Genomic DNA, 19,234 nt, shown 5'->3' with positions numbered 1-19,234 from the left:
AAAAAGTTACTCCATCCTCGCCGACTTCAAAACCTCTTCATGACAACTTGTTCTGCCTCTGACCTGGTGGAAACTCCAGAAACTCGGGAAACCCATCGAGACTCGGATTTTCGAAAAACTCATCGGGGAGGGGAAGGTGTGGTGGGCGCTGGGGGGAGGTGGGAGGAAGAGGGGGGAGGCAACCACCCACCGCCCCTCCTACTCTCCGCCCTGACTCCGCCTTGACTCCACCCATGGGGTCACTTTATTAGGAACGGAAACTACGATGTCAAAGGGACGACGAAATTAATTGTTTTAGTTGGATCTGTAGTTCAGTGAGATAAGGGTTTGCCTATGGATCTGTAGGTTGTTGGTTCAAGACTAGACCCTTCTTAAGTTTTTTTTTTTTTGAAAATCCTGACACAGAAAAAGGCCAGTGGCAGGTCTTGAACCTATAATGTTCTGCCTTCTGTTATTCAAGAAGTCATGCATGAACATTTGTGCTGCTGTTCACAATTCATAACACACTTAAGGCTATACTGCCTACTAGTGGATACTTGATAGTACTGCTATCATTACATCTCCCTTCCAAAGTTTTAACAACACATATTTTATAACATTTTGTTTTTAAACTCATTCCATTTTCTTTGTTTTACAACTTCATATTTTTCTTTCTTTTTTTAAACAAACAATTGCAAAGTGCAAAATTTGCATACCTATTACCAAAATGCCTAACAAATAACAAGGTACTTTACTTTTAGCTAACAAACATTAAACATTTTCAATAAGTCTGTCAGGTGATTTTCTAGCTCTTGCAGATTTTCTGACAGGTTCAGTCATTTCAGAAGTTGTCTGAGGTTCCGTTTGGTGTGCAACTGGTGTATCATTTCGTTTTTCAGGTTCAGCCTCTGCAGAATGTTTGTTAGTGTCCTCTTGAGTCTTTAGCAGACTCCTCCTGTTTCTCCTCACTTTTTGTCCATTCTCGGTTTCCACAATGTAAGATCGAGGTCCAACTTCACTGAGTACAGTTGCTTTCCTGTCCCAGCAATCAGGTCCTTCGATCCTTACAGTGTCCTTTTCATAAAGCGGTTCTAGATGTTTTGTAGCTCTGTCATACGCCATTTTCTGTTTGAGTTTGAGCCTCTTTTTGTTGTCCATCCAGATGATGTTACGTCCTGGTTGTACTTGTGGAAGTGTGGTGCGGAGTTTACGACACATGAGTAGCTCAGCAGGTGATGCTCCACACTCCAGAGGTGCAGCTCTGTAACTTTGTAAAGCAAGGTAAGGGTCAGTCTTACCATCTTTGGCTTTCTTCAGCAGTCTCTTGACGATTTGTACTCCCTTTTCAGCCTGACCATTTGCTTGTGGGTACAAAGGGCTTAGTTGTTTTTTTTTTAGTTATTGTTATTTGCTTATGAAGGCAAAAATGCCATGAAGAAGCACATTAGAGCTCCTATAATAAGTCTTCTTATGCAATTCTAAATTGATTGAAAGCTGGAGTGGTTGCTTAAATTATCCTTTTTGAAACTGCTGACAAAGCACGTAAGATATTTTTAATTTAAACTACACAAGATAAGCACAAGTAAAACACTTTCAGAGGGCAAATGTCCTCGTTTTGCTCAGGACACCCAGCTAGATGCTCACCCAGACCTCTCTTTCATTACTAACAAAAATAATAATACACATAAAAATAAATATAAAATCCCAGTTTGGTCACAGAAGATCCAGGTAATCCTTGGATTTGTTGAGTTTTCATTTTTCTAAATCGGTCAGGTTCATTTCAATAATTAGTAATACTCTCCTTAACATTTAATTTAGTTAGGTTAATTCCCCTATAAAGTTGGGCAGAAGTCAAGCATCATCATGTTACTGTATTTTCTTCCTTTCAGATTCATATATTTATATATGAATCTGAAAAGAATGAAAAAAAAATGCTGTCATCATAGTGTTACAATATAATTAATGTAACACTATGTAGCATTTTGTTTTCATTCACAATGTGAAGTATTCGTTGAAAAGAGTGAACCTTACAATCTGTATCGCATTGTAGTAAACTGAAAAAACATTTTCAGGACAAACATTTTATTTTTGGACAGAGAATTTCGTTTCAGCAGACACCATTGCTGGGAGGTCCACGTATTCTGTTTTCAATTCATGATGACTCTGTGTGACTGTCTGAATGTTAGATGACAAACAAGTACTTGCATTTTATCCTTATATGAAATATAGACACTTGATCAATTCAATTGGATAAAACATTTCTCTTCCTTCATTGTGCCTCTTCACTCGGTGCTTCACCACACTGAAATCGGACAAAGTCTAGCACTCGAGCCTGGTTGCCCCTGAGGAACTGAGCCACCGTCCTGCTGGGGTCTGCTAGGAACGTCTGGGGCAGCAGGCGTGTCTCACTTTCACCACAGGGCAGGTCGTCCATGTTGCCCACAGACAGAGGAGCCTCTCCCACTATATGCTGTCCCAGCTTACGGCCTAAGGTTTCCCGCTCTTCCTCTTTTCCACCCTGAAATACGACCAGGGCACCGTAACGACCCATGGACACTTCAGTCTGACCGCTCACACTGCCGTGAATGTACGAACCGATGTGCCACTCAGCAGGAACCCCGACTGTCACCGCCCGCTTCACCGACATGTTCTCACCGAGGCGCCCTGAGAACAAAGACAGAAACCTGTTTAACCAACAACTGATGCTTCATTCCTTAGGTGATAAACAATTGGTGTCAAATCAGCATGATTCATTTTAACTGACTTTTTAAAAAAATCTATATAAAGTTAGTAGTGACATTTCCTGCTGCATCCAATGAGCTATAAAAACTGTTTTGTTGTTAGCTTACAAACTGACAATTATGTATAAAAAATTCAGAATTTTATTAAATTAAATCATGTTTCATTCACTTACAATGTTAGAACTAACATGTAAGATAATATGCAAACTTATCAGCAAACAGTTGCCTGTTTACAAATGCAGCACTTCCAGAGCAACAGAATCATTCCTGCAGCGTTTCTAGGAAACTAAAGAGTCCAGCCAGCACGTATCAGTCAATATCCGACTGTTTAGCGGCTAAAGGTTGCTCTACATTCAGCAGGTAATCACTAACTGTGATTGACAGCTGTTTGCTGCTGATGAGTGCGTTTACAGTGGCCTTTTGCTAAATTGGTGACACCCAAGATTGGTGTCAAATGTCTATCCAAACAAATGTGAAATACAGTCACAGTCTCTCCAAACTCACAATCTCAAGATGTTAAATAATGTCCAGGAGTGTTTCTGCAGAACATCGTGAGCTCACAGTGAAGATGGCTTTCAACCTTTTCGATATAAAACTCCATTACTTTATCATTTTATCCTATTAGACATTTGTCATAATTAGTATACACCTTCTGCGCCAAACTTGGAGAAAGCCAATCAAAGTATTCAAGAGATATCACGTTCACGATAATCACAAGAAAACTCTAAAACATAATGTCTTCGCACTAGCAGCAGAAACAAACTGTAGGTAAAAGGATTTAAATAGACTTTAGTGATTTAAACAAGTAACTTTAAAAATGCTTGTTGATTATTATATAGAATACAAGCAAAATGCGTACACTCAATACATGCATGGAGGATGTGTGTTTCAAAGTAAAACAGCAGCATTTTAAAAGAAAACTGAGCACTTAAACTTAAGAGGAAAAAAAACACACAATCTTACTGACCAATTGTGAGAGCCACCTGGTCAGCCAGTGAAGCTCCTTCACCCACACGGAGTTTGCTCAAGTCATCACCTACCAGGACACTCTGAAAACAGAGGCAAGAATGTTAAAGTAAAAGCACAGTAACGTTAAAAGGGTTGGTGCAGTCTGGCATCCTACATAAATAGTTGTACACACGTGGACAAAATTGTTGGTACCCCTCAGTTAAAGAAGGAAGAACCCACAATTCTCACTGAAATCACTTGAAACTCACAAAAGTAACAATAAATAAAAATTTATTGAAAATTAAATAATCAAAATCAGCCATCGCTTTTGAATTGTTGATTAACATAATTATTTAAAAAAAACAAACTAATGAAATAGGGCTGGACAAAAATGATGGTACCCATAACTTAATATTTTGTTGCACAACCTTTTGAGGCAATCACTGCAATTAAACGATTTCTGTATTTGTCAATGAGCGTTCTGCAGCTGTCAACAGGTATTTTGGCCCACTCCTCATGAGCAAACAGCTCCAGTTGTCTCAGGTTTGATGGGTGTCTTCTCCAAATGGCATGTTTCAGCTCCTTCCACATATGTTCAATGGGATTCAGATCTGGGCTCATAGAAGGCCACTTTAGAATAGTCCAACGCTTTTCTCTCAGCCATTCTTGGGTGTTTTTGGCTGTGTGTTTTGGATCGTTGTCCTGTTGGAAGACCCATGACCTGCGACTGAGACCAAGCTTTCTGACACTAGGCAGCACATTTCTCTCCAGAATGCCTTGATAGTCTTCAGATTTCATCGTACCTTGCACACTTTCAAGACACCCTGTGCCAGATGCAGCAAAGCAGCCCCAAAACATTACTGAGCCTCCTCCATGTTTCACCGTAGGGACAGTGTTCTTTTCTTCGTATGCTTGGTTTTTGAGTCTATGAACATAGAGTTGATGTGCCTTACCAAAAAGCTCCAGTTTGGTCTCATCTGTCCAAAGGACATTCTCCCAGAAGCTTTGTGGCTTGTCAACATGCATTTTTGCAAATTCCAGTCTGGCTTTTTTATGAGTTTTTTTCAGCAGTGGTGTCCTCCTTGGTCGTCTCCCATGAAGTCCACTTTGGCTCAAACAACGACGAATGGTGCGATCTGACACTGATGTACCTTGGCCTTGGAGTTCACCTTTAATTTCTTTGGAGGTTGCTCTGGGCTCTTTGGATACAATTCCAACGATCCGTCTCTTCAATTTGTCATCAATTTTCCTCTTGCGGCCACGTCCATGGAGGTTGGCTACTGTCCCGTGGGTCTTGAACTTCTGAATAATATGAGCCACTGTTGTCACAGGAACTTCAAGCTGTTTAGAGATGGTCTTATAGCCTTTACCTTTAAGATGTTTGTCTATCATTTTTTTTCGGATGTCCTGGGACAATTCTCTCCTTCGCTTTCTGTTGTCCATGTTCAGTGTGGTACACACCTTTTCACCAAACAGCAGGGTGACTACTTGTCTCCCTTTAAATAGGCAGACTGACTGATTATGAGTTTGGAAACACCTGTGATGTCAATTAAATGACACACCTGAGTTAATCATGTCACTCTGGTCAAATAGTTTTCAATCTTTTATAGAGGTACCATCATTTTTGTCCAGGCCTGTTTCATTAGTTTGTTTTTTTAAATAATTATGTTAATCAACAATTCAAAAGTAATGGCTGTTTTTGATTATTTAATTTTCAATAAATTTTTATTTATTGTTACTTTTGTGAGTTTCAAGTGATTTCAGTGAGAATTGTGGGTTTTTTCCTTCTTTAACTGAGGGGTACCAACAATTTTGTCCACGTGTGTATATTATTTCCCATCAGCAGTCAACAGTCAGATCTCCTACAGAGAGAATAACATGAACGTGGCATCATACACCGCAAGTTATGTGCAATTCCACTTTGCAATACTTTAAGAATCTTCCTTTTATTCATAAACTACATTTTTGACCTGAATTAGTACAATGTTAGCCATACACAGCAACTGTGAGTAACACTTAAACAACCCCAACCGCAGTCAGGATATATGAGCAGAATTTAAACCAGAAGTTAATGCATTATAGCACAGTAAATGTGGTTGTAGGTAAATTGAATATTTTAAGTGTTAAAGTTTTAACTTTAATTTGGCATAAATTTCAGTTTAACTACTTTAAAATTTCTTTAGCAAAGAAAAAAAAGATCACTGATGCAAAATGCAGTTTTCCACTATGTTCAGGTCTCTTTAAAATAATTTGTTACATATTAAGCAAGCTATAATGATTTTGAAGTGCAAATAGAAGCTGATAAATTATGCACAACAACCTCTTCATAATCCAGCTTTATGAATATGTCATGGTCATTGTAATCAAAAATAATAAAAGGTGCAAATTAAAAAAGATTAAATTCGATTTACTCGAATAGAAAACTGTCAAAAGATTGATAATATCCTGTCACTTTAAGCGGCTAATTACATGTTCAATTAACTTTATTTGTCCCCAAGGGGCAATTAAAAAGGGCATACAAGTAGCTTATAAAGGACACCCAAGCTAGACACACAGTTACACACAAAAAGACAAAACAACATTAAAAAGAACATTGTAATTTTAAAGTGCATTTTGTTCCTCACATATGGGACAGTAAGGTGCTCTTAAATACATATTTAGATGAAATTAAATCAGATTGTTTTCTACCTCCTGTTCTCAGTGTGTGTCTTTACCTTCACATATCCTGCTTGGTTCTGAGTTTTATTCTGATGGTGAGCCAAAGTAGCAAACGTCACGTCCTTCACCAGCTGCTGGAACTTCTCATTGCGAGCAACAAAGTCTGTCTCACAGTTCACCTGCATCAGACAGACAAGAATAAAGGCAGGTGATATCAGGGAAGGTCAACACAACTCACAAACTGCAGACAGATCACCTGAAATGATGGCAGGTGGCCTCACCTCCACCATTACTGCAGCTGTATCTCCTACAAACAAGCCGATAAGACCCTCTTTGGCTTTACGACCCTCCAGCTTGTTTGCTTTGTTCCAGCCCTCCTTCTGGGCCTGCTCATGGAGCCACGACTCTGCCTGGACATTTGAAACATTACATCAATAGCAGTCTCAGAGCTTCCAAAGATATACATGCATTGTTGGACATATTATTAGATTAGGACAGTAACTTACCTGGACGATGTCATTATCAAATTTCTCCAGAGCTTTCTTGCAGTTAATAAAAGTGTAGCCGGTGCTTTTCCGTAGTTTCATCAGCAGGGCTTTCTCTGCCGCCAGGAGCTGACATCCTGTGTGTAAAGCCTGTACATGCTGGTAGAAGCTGACCTGAAGATGACAGATGATGGACAAACAGTTTAAACTTTAAACCGCAGTTGATCACATTTCCTCTGTCTTTAGCTTCTCAGATTTAACAAACACTTGTCACACGAAATGCTATTTTTAAGCAAAAGATTTACCGCTATAATGACGCTCAATGAACATGAGACGAGAATGAATTAACAAGGCACTGGCCCATTAACACTGGACAGCAAATCAGAAGTTGAGGAAGCTAACAGCTAACACTCAAATCAACTCGTGACAGTTCGGTTTTTGGATTAAAAGTAATATAAAACGAAGCTTCATTTGCTCACCTTTGCTACGTCTCTAGTAACTGTTCTGAATAAAAAGGTTAACGACATGTTCGCACGCTGGAGAACTGAAGTGTCTTATGAAAGCCCAGAATGTCATTGAAATCCACGCTGTGGACGGAAGCCGCACAGGGACTAAACTGTTTATGCGAAGGTACTTTCCAGAGCTGAGCGCCGCCTGTAGTTCAGGAGGATAACTGCATTGACTGAAGATTGACTATTTTAATTTATCGTTTACATGGGATGTGACTGTTCTGCAGTTTGTTTGTTTTTTTGTTCTTGAAAGAAAAATAATTAACACATGTTTTAACATTGGGGGGTTATTGTGACTCAGTCCAATCCAGCAGTGTTTAGATTTTAACCTGATAACTAGACCTTTTTCAAAGGTTTCACTGTAAAATGAATAAAATCACCAAAGTCATTCCTCTTTCCTCTACGCTCAGTAAACGCTATTTGTGAGTACAGACTAAATACATGTCATCAAATTTGAAATTAGTCTTATTTATATTATTTACAGCTACAATTAAATGTAAAAATAATCATGAATTTTATTTAATGTTTTACTCGTAAATTGGGTGATTGAGCATTTAAATAGTTCAAGAGAAGAGAATAAAAAGTTTGATGTGACTTGTGATTGTTTTTAACTTAAGTAAGCAGTTCAGACTTTTACAATAAGTGAAATAATATCCCAACATTTTTGATCAACTAGCTTTAACACGTGACTGCAGGTATGGACAGCAGTTTCATTACATTAAAAAACTTATTTCAGACATATACTGAAACTTAAACAAAGACAGCTGGTAAACTGTTACTACTGTTGTGGAATTTCACAATTTAAAGTCACATCATTACAATGACCACCCAGTTAAACCTGAAAATGCTCACATAACTGGTTAGAGTGTTTTTCTGTCTGTCTCACTTTTCCTGTTAATCTACTGTGTAATTTGGGGTAGGAAAATACTACATTGTAATTCAAATCCCAAGAAAGACTCAGAACCTCTTGTTATGTGAAATGAATAGATCTATTTTAGAAAAACTTTCAGTTAAAACCATTAATTATTTCAACACGGTCTTTTATTTCTACAAACCTGTGCATAAACTATGTTTGCTGTTCTACACCCCTTCGTTATTATTGTTATATATTATGAACAAAATTGTACATCTTTTGCTACCGATACCTTCTAGTGGCACTCCTTCATTCCATTACCAACTGTTATTCATCATTCTCTTACCTTTGTTGTCTACCAGACCCATCGACTCCAACACCATTTGTCATTAATTAGCAACTAAATGCAAACTGACCTCTATTCTTTTTGGATTTACATACTGTTTCCTCCCAACTGTATAGCACATTTTACTCAGCAAGTGTTCTGGGTCAGCATACCTTTACAGTCTCTGTGTTGCTAAGCCCACCATATGCTAATAAAGATTCCTGTGTGCTTCAAATGAGGATTTGGGGTAAATTTCTTCAACAAATACTATTTGCAGTTACACAGGACATGTAGTCTCAACATGATCAGGGACACTGAGGGGTGTGAGCTATTCTGGGTCATCCAGGTTATCATCAACCCTGCGAAATACAACATCTGGCAAAGGAAAGAGTCCTAAAAAATGCATGACTGAATTTTAAATAGTTTGTTGTTATACTAGATTTGGTTTCTTCACTGCAGAAAGCAATCAGCCATGACAAAGACATTTAAATGTAATAGAATTTGCATGTTTTTTTAGTTGTAAAAACACAAAAATACCTTATAAAATTGCACTGTTTTATCTCAATACATTAAAGCGCCGCCTCTGTTCTAAGCAGGTGTGCAGGTTCACAGACAAGAGATCAAGAGTTTCAAAGTTCCTGCTTTATTCAGAGGTTGTCAAGAAATTGTACATGTTTTATAGACCCATAAATAAATCAAACAGTGGAGTCAACAGAGTTTGTTCCATTTTGGAAGCTCCTTGCATGATTTTATATGGTCTCAGCACCAAAAATTGAAATGTAAATCTCCTACAAAAATTCTCCAAGTCGCACTGAGGGGTGTTTGAAAACTTAAAATGCCCTTTTTTAAAATTTCAATATGCATTTAAATTATCCAACACATTGCAAACCAACAGCGGTGACAGGATCATTTTTTAGTAGCGCCTTACACTTGTGCTAAATGAGCTCAGCTGGAGGAAAATTCTCTATCAGTGTGCAAAGAAGAAATATATTGTTATTTTAAGGAATGACATTTCAATAGCACAATAATCTTACAGTGTGCTTCGGATCATTTTTGTAAGAGTATTTTATTTTGTGGTGTTGAGACCATTTTCTACCATGCAAGGAGCCCTGCACTGTGAACCTGAAGTATCCAAAGAACACCTGTTTATGACGACTAAAAAGACCCAGCAGGGCTTCCACACCAGTTTTCACACATTTTACAGGGTTTTTTTCTTCCAGCAGATATGATGTTGATGAAGGTGACTGGCATCCTGACTCATGGGCCGGGTCAGTGGGAGTGTTGTATTTAGATTGGTCAGCTCAAAGTTGCTATAAAAAGGAAAGGCCGTGATAACAGCCAGTTTTTCAGGTTGCTGCCGAGTCAAGATGAAGCTTGCTGCCGTCCTCGTGCTCTGCGTGACCCTGTTCTGTCAGGGAAACAGCAGTAAGAGACTTTTTTGTTAACTCTATTGTCATACAATCTTTGCATCTTTAATATAATGTAGGTAAAACCCGGATACGAATGGACTGCTGCCTGATTTGAGTCTGTGCCGTTGGTTTCCAGACAGCTTGGACTCATGTCGGGGTCGCTGTGGTTATGGAACAGACAGCGGCTTCTCCTGCCAATGCAACCCGTCCTGTGAACGCTACGGAGACTGTTGTTCGGACTACTATGCAGAATGTAAAGGTAAGGGACAAAATAGCTGTCAAAACACAAATAGGGAAATTGTAGCCTTTCTCTACTTCCTTTTCTTCTAGATTCAGCCTTATCCTGTAAAGGCAGATGTAATGAGAACTACAACTCTCAGAACGAGTGTCACTGCAATTCCAAGTGTCCCCAGTACAACAACTGCTGCAATGACTACACAGACCTCTGTGACAGTAAGACTCAACACGTGTTAGCTGCTGGTCGCTCCGGCTCACGTGCATCACAATATCTCACTGCTGTCGGCTTCTGTTTGCTTTTGATCAGCTGTCAGCTTCTGTTTATGACACATGGTCACTTTCACACGCTGGACGTCCCGACTAAACAATCTGCAACAGACGTGTGAAAACTCAGTGCTGCAAAAGCTTTAATTCTTCATCTGTAGTTGTTAAAAAATAACTTCCAGTTTATGTAGCTGTGGTTTGATTTGTAATTAAGCATACATTTTGATCATGCATACTTAGCATTTTCATTCTCTGCTTCTTTAAGATGAGCATTTAAAAGGCAGTTAGTGTAGTTTTGACTCCATTATATTCTCAACTTTCAATCACAGTTCTTTTTTATTGTACATGAGAAAATATGATTTTAGAGTACGTCAAATGCCAATGAAACATTTAGTTTTGAAAAAGAAATGCTGACCATCTCTTATTCCTCTTATAACCACTCAGATTTAACTTGCAACCCACTCCTGACTGGCTTTAACAATCAAACCTTTTTCTCTTTTCATTTAATCGTTACTTTACCAGGAACAACATCAAGAGCAATTTCTTATTGACAATAACTGTCAAGTTCGGTATGTGTTTCGACACAGCTTTGCTCAAACTTGTAAAAAGCCTGTTTGGCCATGATGGTCACAAAGGGACAACTCGGTCTTCTTTCTTTCTTTGTTTTATTTCTGATTTTGGTTTAAAAGTAGAATGAGAGTTGACAGGCTGATAACCTTCAATATGAATTTAAAAAAAAAGACATTTGTATTTTCAAACATCATGTGTTCTTTAAATCAAAGAAATTATATTTACACATTTACTAAAAAACTACAAATTGACTTTCAACTTAATAGTCTTGAGTGTGAACCAAATTAATTAAATGAAACCTCAATTTCTTTATACAAAATAAACATTTCAAGTTCTCTTTATTAGTCCTACCAGTTGCGTCCTCACGGTCCAAACAGCAGCTGTGTCTTACTTCATATGATGACCACAATCAAAGGAAGACTGATTGAACTGATCACCAAACATTTTAAAGCATGCTGGATGAGACGATGCCCAAGCAAATTGTTTCCCTGTGGAAGCACTGGTTGCCGTTTTTTAGTTCCACTCCTCTGCTGATGTTGACCCTTCAGGCCTGGAGTGTGTTTTACATCCACTAGTTGGTGTGTTTGGGGATGCTCTGCCCTTTGACATCACAATAACAATCTGGCCAGAAGACACTTGAAGGGGAAACAGGGGGCAGGAAGAAACTAAAACAAAACGCGAACAAATCTTTAGAGTGTTTTAAGAAGCAATTTAAAAGAAGTTAGTGATTCGGCGAGCCTTATCTCCTCAATCAGGTCGTTCCAAGCGTTGTACTTGGTCACAAATGTTTGATGTAACAGATTTAAAGAAGAGCGTTAATATCCAAGAACCTTTTTGGAAATCAATTTAAACCAGCGTAAATTACAACAAACCACTTGATTATAGAATGCAGAAGGCAGTGGTTAATTGTGAAATTGTAGCAGATCAAGTAGTAGAATTAAGAACTGAGACAAGCTTTTGATGTGTTTTCTTTACAAGCTGATCTATGAACTGCATCATGATCAAACATGGAAAGTGTAGTCAGTTTATTTCTGTATAGAAAAACAAGTTTTTCTTGGATCTTTGACGATGATATGATGAGACAGGCACAGTGTACCATATGTAAAGTTTTAAAGAGTAAATGCACCAACTTTACAACACTAAAAGGCCTTTTATACATTGACACATTAGTATTAACAGTTCAGTTTGTCACAACATACTAGTTTTGTGAATAGTAACTAGTAATCAATAAAAGGGGTTGCTTGTCTGCTAAATAAGAATGTTTACGTTTAAAACTCTAGGTAGTTTTTTTAATATATATATATATATATATAAATATGGGTGCTTTTTCTTGATTAAAGGATCTGAATGTTTCTTCCTCCACTACTATCGACTTGTGTGGCTCAGCCTCTCTCGGTCTTTTTTAAAATTTAATTTTATGACCAGCAGGTGTCACTGTTGTGTGAGGTAACATACTGAAGCAAGAAAAACGGGTTCTGTTTGTTCTTGTCTTAACTTCATCTGTTGCCTCCATGTTGAGCTATGTCCAGCATTTAGATTCTTTTAATAGTAAATTAGTGTTCTACATGATTTTTACTGATGTAAACAGCATGTTGACTGTGATGAATAATTGAGGATTAGGTCAGTAGAACTATTTCATGTACTGTACTGATGTTCAAAGCAAAAGTAAGAATCTATCATATCCTAGTTTTTCACATGACATTTTAATTTATTTTCCATGTTTTATGCTTTCAACTTATGTGAAATGAAATGTGCAAATAACAAGCAGCTAATAGTTGCAAAATACATGCAGTGGAGTTGTGTTTTCTCCTCTAAACAGCAGTGGAAATGAATATAACCCTCATTTGGACTTAAATAAATGTGCTTTGTTACTGGTGATGCCACATTTCGCCCACAGAAGCAGATGTATTACTAGATTAACAGTGATGTCAGGCATTATCTATGTGTGTGTTTGTGGTGTCCTACAGGTTCCAGTGGAGGAGGCGCTGGTACGATCACTGATGCTGAGCTCAAGTCTGTCTCTGAGGCTCTTTATGCTCTGGACTCCAACAAGGCTTCAGCTTCACAGTTGTCCATCAACCCTCAGACTCTGGTGTCTGACTCTCAGACCAGCTTAGAGAAAGATCTCTCTTCTATGCCGTAAGGAGACAATTTTAACAGCACATCATTTTCTCTGACTCTCATTCTTGATCTAATGTCATTCATCCATTTTTCTGTATATTGGTTTGTGCTTCCAGCTTGTTCAGCTACGTGAACGAGAACGCTCTCTTCTCCAAGCCCACATACGCTGCTCTGCTGGCTGTGCTGGACAACTACCACAGGATGACTGGAACGACGGAGAACTTCAGCTCTCGGCAGCTGACTGAGCAGGAAACTTTCGTCAAAGAAACTATGTCCAGAACTGAGGTGGGGAGAGAGTTGTTTACTTTCCTCTACACTAAAGGTAATTAGATCCTTTCGTAACAGGTCGTCTTGACACATCCTGCTCATACAAAGGCCATTCCAGTCATGTTTGCAGTGGATGTTATTCTCTTTTTTTAAGGGGTTTATGCATCAGAGGAAGAGTTTCTTCAGGATCTGAAGACAATGTGGTTTGGTCTGTACTCCCGCAACAACGGCAAGTTGGACTCCAGCGGCTTTGAACACATCTTTGCAGGTTCGGACAGAGTAGATTTCTCCTAAACACCACAGATGTCTTCTTTATGATTATTCACACGTAGCTTCTGTAACAGGAGAGATCAAGGGAGGAAAGGTGTCTGGTTTCCACAACTGGATCCAGTTTTATCTTCTTGAGAAAAGGGGAGAGTTGAACTACTACAGCCACAGCTTCAATGGGCCTGTACGCATCCACAGCAAGCCTGATGCATCACACTGATTTATTATGTGATATGTGCAGCACTGCCTTCATTTTTCTTTCTCTTGCTCTCAGTGGACCTCATATCCTGATATCCTGGGGATGCAGTTCATGTGGGAAGGCTACTTCAAGCAGGTCGGCTCTGCAGTCATTGGTTGCAGCCCTGAATTCGACTTTGCCATCTACAGCTTGTGCTACATCGCCCGGCCTGGAAAACAGTCAGTAAACCTGCATCTCCTGTAATGTCCTCTTGTATGTGCATCTGTTCTGATTTCTTTTGCACATCCCCCTCAGGTGTCGTCTGAGCCTGGCAGGAAAGGAGCTCATTATCCAGACCTACACGTGGGATAACTCTAGCTATGGTAATGGAAAGAAGTACATCGGCTCTGCCTTTCCTGCAACCCCCTGAAACTGAAAGTGTGCCAGTATTTCATTACACTTCTGATATAAAAATGTTTTAAAATAATCAAATTGATTCCCAACAGAGACACTTCTCTGAGTGAGAAGTACTCCTAAATTTGAGCACTATTTTCAGTCAAATAAAATGCATGAGATAACATAAATGTATCACACAAGCTTCTTTATTACCTTCATGCTGCATTAAAGCAATCCAGAGCAAATGAGGGAAACTGATTTATCTTCTAATATTGGTTTCTTTCTGATGTGCGCTCTCCGGCCCTTCAGTGGCATAAATGAAATGTTAAAACAGACCGTTGATTAGTCTGCAGTGAAACCTTCCTGAGCAGAGCATGAGAATGCGGTGCTCTCCCAGGGGCACGATCAAGCTGTGCCTAATGGGGCAAAAAATGGGCGTTTACACACCCCGAGAGGGCACAATGCTGACACTAACCCTTCAGTCGTAAGAGCATGTGTGCCTTTGACACAATTACTTATTGTCTTATGTAACAGCAAAACAAAACATAAAAACAAAAACAAAATGCAGCACTTCTTTTTTTTCCCAGAATGAGCTATAGAAACAAAAAGACATTAACAGATCTTGTTCTGCTTGACCTGCTCTGAACAGTAGCCACCAGCTAAACCTGCTCTTATCAGCTGTCCATAAAACTGTGTGTGTGTAACTCCCCAGTGTGGGGTTAAGTGTGTGTGTGTGTGTGTGTGTGTGTGCTTCTATGAATGGGTGCATCCTTATGTGTGTGTCTGTGTGTGTCCAGCTGGGATGGGGGTTGATTTTACTCTTTCACTCATCTAGGGTGACTAACAGGATAAATTCGGGTCTGCCGACAGAACAGGGGGACACACTTGCTGCCCTGTTTAAAGAAAGTATTACAGGAGATGGATCTGCCACTGATCCCATTGTCCACCAGTCTGTGTGCATTCATGCAAAACAAGAGCACAAGACCAGTCAGTTCGCAGGAAAACTCCAGCCTTAAGCGATTCATCTGACTCGGGCTCACATGCAGCCAAAAGGCTTGCAGCATCATGACAATGAAGTTAGCCCAGGGAGGAATTTCTCCTGCTATTTTTTCAGAGCATATTGCATTTTCTGAGCTGCTGATTCTAGAAATTAGAAGAGTAAATCTTCTCTCTTTTCACACTGCCCTCTTTTTAAAGCCCCAATGGAATCAAATTAAATCACAGTGGGGCAAATAAAAGGAAAAAAAGATTCAATTGTTTCTTTTGTCACTCACACAACTTCATAATCAAATTATAGCTGGCCACCCGCCAGCGTGTCCTCGCATCTCCCCCAAATGGGCTTCTCCTGGCAGATCTCATGAGCCACCTGACTTTTGTTTTGTAATTATATTATCCCGCTCTCCCTTTAGCGTGTTGGGGCTAATGGCTGAGCGGGCTAGCCCAGCTGCACATGCAGAAACAAAGCTGCTTATGGGGCCAGACAATGGACTCGTGGAAAAGGGACGCCTGAAGGCGGTCAGCCAATGAGCACGCACAACAGGGGGCCAACAGAGGGTTTAGGAAAGGGTTAAGGGGGTTTAGGGGTTCAGGCGGAGGGGGTGTCTATTTTGCCCACTAGTGGGGTCCATCAATGAGATGGTTAGTAGAAGGACACATGGTCAACATCACCCCTGTCTCCCCAGGGTCGGTGCTGGGCTGGAGGGAGGTTCAAGTTTGGCTTAGATGCTGGCCATTTCTAAAGTTGATGGGGGACCATGAAATACAGAGCAACGTTCATTCTCTGGTGTTTTTTTGTATGCTTTTGGAACAATTTGAAGACCGTATTGCCATTGCTTTTACCACTGGCATACATTTTGAAGTGGATGCAGACATATGCAGAGTTAGAGATACAATCTTAGTCCTCTGAAGTGACCTTAGATTGTTTCTGCAGTGAATCTATATCAGAGGCTGCTGCAATATATGAAGTAAAACTTTCTGATTGCTGCTCATGGATCCACAAATATGACTGCACACACTAACACACACTAACGTACACAAACACACTCTTCACGCTGTGGTGCTGGCATCTCTCCGAGGATTTCCACTATGACAGATGGACAAAACCCACTTTCCCCCACTGTCACACGCTGAAACACTGGGGATTCAGAGGAAGGTCATGTTTGTGTGTGAACTGGAGTGAAGTTTTATCTGTCCCTCATTTTTTTCTAATAAACTAAATTTATGTCTCACAAACATACCTAGAAAAGGTAAGGAGGGGACTGTCCTCTGAGCATGTGAACATGCTGAGTGAGCTGAGCAGCCAGTGGAGAATAGATGAGCATCTGAGCCACAGACTGTTAAAATAAGAGAGGTGTTTAAGCGAAGACCATCTGTAGCAGGACTTCATCATGTGTGGCCAACACGGAGGGACCAGGGGACGGCATGGCATACATACAGCGTTACACTGGAGCACTACTTGTGGAACATAAAGATTAGATGAAATGCCGCAAGTAGGCCAAACTTAAAATATGATGATAAACTAAAAAACAAGAACACTTTTATCATAAAAAGACGTGTCATTTAGAAAGATGGGAAGCAACTTGCACCTCTAAAGCAAACTAATGAATGGATTTTATTCTATGTAATTGTTAAAAACTGTGCTGTGAGCATACGCAACCGGGACACGAGGCCACAGCTATCATATTCCCCTGCTGGCTCCACTCTGGGGATGCAAGAGCCCCGACTCTGCTATTCCCATCTCAGGCTGCAGGTGTGGAATAGGACAGGAAAAGATGCAGGGGGAGGAGCAGTGGGCAAGGTGGTCGGCTTGGGAATGAAGAGGAAGTGAGAGGCACATAGCTTGGGTCGGCAGTTTACCCTGTGACCTACCTTAAGCCTCTCTGTTAGAGCATGTGGAGCTCTGTTCCTGCATCTCGTTCATTCTCCCTCTCTGTTCTCATTTCAGTCATCACGGCAGTTTGTTTCAGTTTCCTACAGATTTTCATGTTGTTCACCTTTTAGACATCCTTATGAAGACGTGTCCATTTACATATGCACTCAAATCTGTCATTAAAGCAACACACACGTCTTCATTTTTTTACTTGACATAATCTGACCTAAAATAACTTTTTATGTTTTTTTTGGGTGGCGGCATTTTGATTTAAACTTCTGTAAACCTTTTGCATTTATTCATCCACAAATTAATGCGTGGAATTCCCTATTTTAGCTGTCTTGGTTTGGTTGAAATTGATTAGTAAACAACAACATGTACACATTTATTGGTGTAACACTTTTAACCATTTAGATTAGGCTTACTTTATAATTGTAAATTTAGAATTAGAAGCTTTATTGTCATTATACTGCAGTGCAAAAGACAGCAATACAATGAAATTCTGAAAACACACCCTGACTTAAAACATAAAGATTGTCTATAAATAAGATATTCTCAATACAGATATAACATTATGACATTGTAAAACTAAATATAAAGTGCCTACAGTGTGGGGTGGCAGTTAATTTCTCATATAAATGTTGTAAACAGTCCAGTCAGCTGTTCTTAAGCGTGTGTTTGTGTGTCATTGTGAGAATAGGACGTGTTTGTTAATGGTTGTATTTATATAGCGCTTTTATCCAAAGCGCTTTACATGATACGTCACACACACTGATGGTGGAAGCTGCCATGCAAGGTGCTAACCACGACCCACCAGGAGCAATTAGGGGTTTGATGTCTTGCTCAGGGACACCTCGACATGAGCCCGAGGATTGAACCGGCAACCTTCTAGTTACAAGACGGCCACTCTACCCACTGAGCCATGCCCCCCAGCATTGTCCTTGTTTGAAGAAAAAGAAAAACTAAAAATGTCACAAGATCAACTTACTGGAACGGTTTCAGAACTTTCAGTCACATTTTATGGATTTATCTCTCGATGGAGAGATGTGGCTGAAGTCAATGTGTTTTACAGCCATGTACAAGTTTGGTACTGAACCGTTGAGATGAACGAAGGCTAATATTTAACATTTTACAGTGTTAAAACATGAGGATCTTATTTGTAAAGGATGTTTTGTGGATCTAGAAGGTAGTGATTCGCTGAAACGAAATGATCAGAAATTTTAAGAATAAATAGCTCTTAATTATGAGCTAATTATAGTTGATTATCAATCATTTGAGGAAAACAATGTTCACATTCTGAAAAGAGAAGACAAAGTTTACGAGAGGAGAGAAGCACGGCATCATTGTTAAACTGAAACAGCCGTCTGTAAAGATAAGAGGGTCTACAACTCATCAGATACTTATAATGCAGTCCTGAGATTCCTCAATAGAAAACAAAAAGTAGATGAATCAATGCAGCTATTTGGATTCTGATAGACAATACTGTATATATCTAGGATATCCCATCAGTCAGTTAAAACTCTTGGATGACGGTGAAACGTCTTCAAGAACCAAGAAGAAGAGAGACACTTAAGTTGCCATAGACTGAATCACTTTTTTAACCATCTTGTCATCCTGCGAGTCAAATTGACCCGTTTGAAAATGTGGAAAAAACATATTTTCACAGTGAAAATTTCCACATTTTCAATATTTTTGAGAATTTTTGAACGTTTTTTGGTGTGGATAAAAGAAAGGTAAAATTTTTTAAAGCGTATTCAGAAAAAAATCAATGCTCTTCAAGAAAATATTAGAAGTTTTACTGATATACATGTAATCACTTTAGATATTTTTATAATTTTTTGGATGATTTTTATTAATTTTTTGAAAATAGTTACTAGAATTTTGTTGCCATATTTAGGGGATTTATTTTAAATAAAACTTTTAAGGTAAATTTTTAAGGGATTATTGGAATTTTCTTCCTGAAGGTTTTTGCAAATTGTCAGAAAAGGAATTCTTTTGCTGAATTTTTGGATTTTTTTTTCAGACAAGGAAACAATATTTTTTGCTGCTTGTAAACGAAGACAACAGGAGGGTTAAGAATTAACCTACAGCAATTAGAAAATGCTGACAATTAAAGATACTCATTCAGGGTGTCCAACAAGAAACATTCTATGTGGGT

General features: G+C 39.1%; 2 protein-coding genes across 3 annotated transcripts; one reads left to right on the top strand and one right to left on the bottom strand.

The window, feature by feature from the left end:
- Positions 1 to 2,044: 2,044 nt before the first annotated feature.
- tsfm (Ts translation elongation factor, mitochondrial) lies at positions 2,045 to 7,431 on the bottom strand. The gene is made up of 6 exons (XM_022191052.2): positions 7,291 to 7,431; positions 6,833 to 6,985; positions 6,608 to 6,736; positions 6,383 to 6,505; positions 3,688 to 3,769; positions 2,045 to 2,643 (listed from the first exon to the last, which is right to left on the bottom strand). Exons 1-6 carry the CDS (start codon positions 7,336 to 7,338, stop codon positions 2,249 to 2,251), a joined length of 930 nt encoding a protein of 309 aa, XP_022046744.1. The 5' UTR covers positions 7,339 to 7,431; the 3' UTR covers positions 2,045 to 2,248.
- A 2,349-nt stretch (positions 7,432 to 9,780) lies between these two features.
- endou (endonuclease, polyU-specific) lies at positions 9,781 to 14,399 on the top strand. Of its 2 annotated transcripts, XM_022191050.2 has the most exons (9): positions 9,781 to 9,923; positions 10,044 to 10,166; positions 10,238 to 10,360; positions 12,946 to 13,117; positions 13,216 to 13,421; positions 13,521 to 13,634; positions 13,711 to 13,817; positions 13,908 to 14,050; positions 14,127 to 14,399. In XM_022191050.2, the coding sequence occupies exons 1-9, from the start codon at positions 9,866 to 9,868 to the stop codon at positions 14,239 to 14,241; spliced, it is 1,161 nt and encodes a 386-aa protein (XP_022046742.1). In that variant the 5' UTR covers positions 9,781 to 9,865; the 3' UTR covers positions 14,242 to 14,399. The 2 variants fall into 2 exon arrangements, with proteins under 2 accessions (XP_022046742.1, XP_022046743.1); XM_022191051.2 differs by lacking the exon at positions 10,238 to 10,360.
- Positions 14,400 to 19,234: the final 4,835 nt, after the last annotated feature.

Source organism: Acanthochromis polyacanthus, chromosome 5, assembly GCF_021347895.1.
Source record: "Acanthochromis polyacanthus isolate Apoly-LR-REF ecotype Palm Island chromosome 5, KAUST_Apoly_ChrSc, whole genome shotgun sequence".
In the NCBI taxonomy this organism is placed as follows: Eukaryota; Metazoa; Chordata; class Actinopteri; family Pomacentridae; genus Acanthochromis; species Acanthochromis polyacanthus.
This window is presented reverse-complemented; position numbering and strand designations above follow the sequence as displayed.

Bases quoted from the DNA above. Each gene is read 5' to 3' on its own strand.
- endou (XM_022191050.2), top strand. From the start codon at position 9,866: ATGAAGCTTGCTGCCGTCCTCGTGCTCTGCGTGACCCTGTTCTGTCAG. The intron at 13,118-13,215 runs GTAAGGAGACAA...TTGTGCTTCCAG, and splicing joins AAAGATCTCTCTTCTATGCC to CTTGTTCAGCTACGTGAACG. The intron at 13,818-13,907 runs GTACGCATCCAC...TCTTGCTCTCAG, and splicing joins GCCACAGCTTCAATGGGCCT to TGGACCTCATATCCTGATAT.
- tsfm (XM_022191052.2), bottom strand. From the start codon at position 7,338: ATGTCGTTAACCTTTTTATTCAGAACAGTTACTAGAGACGTAGCAAAG. The intron at 3,770-6,382 runs GTAAAGACACAC...CTCTGTTTTCAG, and splicing joins ACCAAGCAGGATATGTGAAG to AGTGTCCTGGTAGGTGATGA. The intron at 2,644-3,687 runs GTCAGTAAGATT...CTTTGTTCTCAG, and splicing joins CCAGGTGGCTCTCACAATTG to GGCGCCTCGGTGAGAACATG.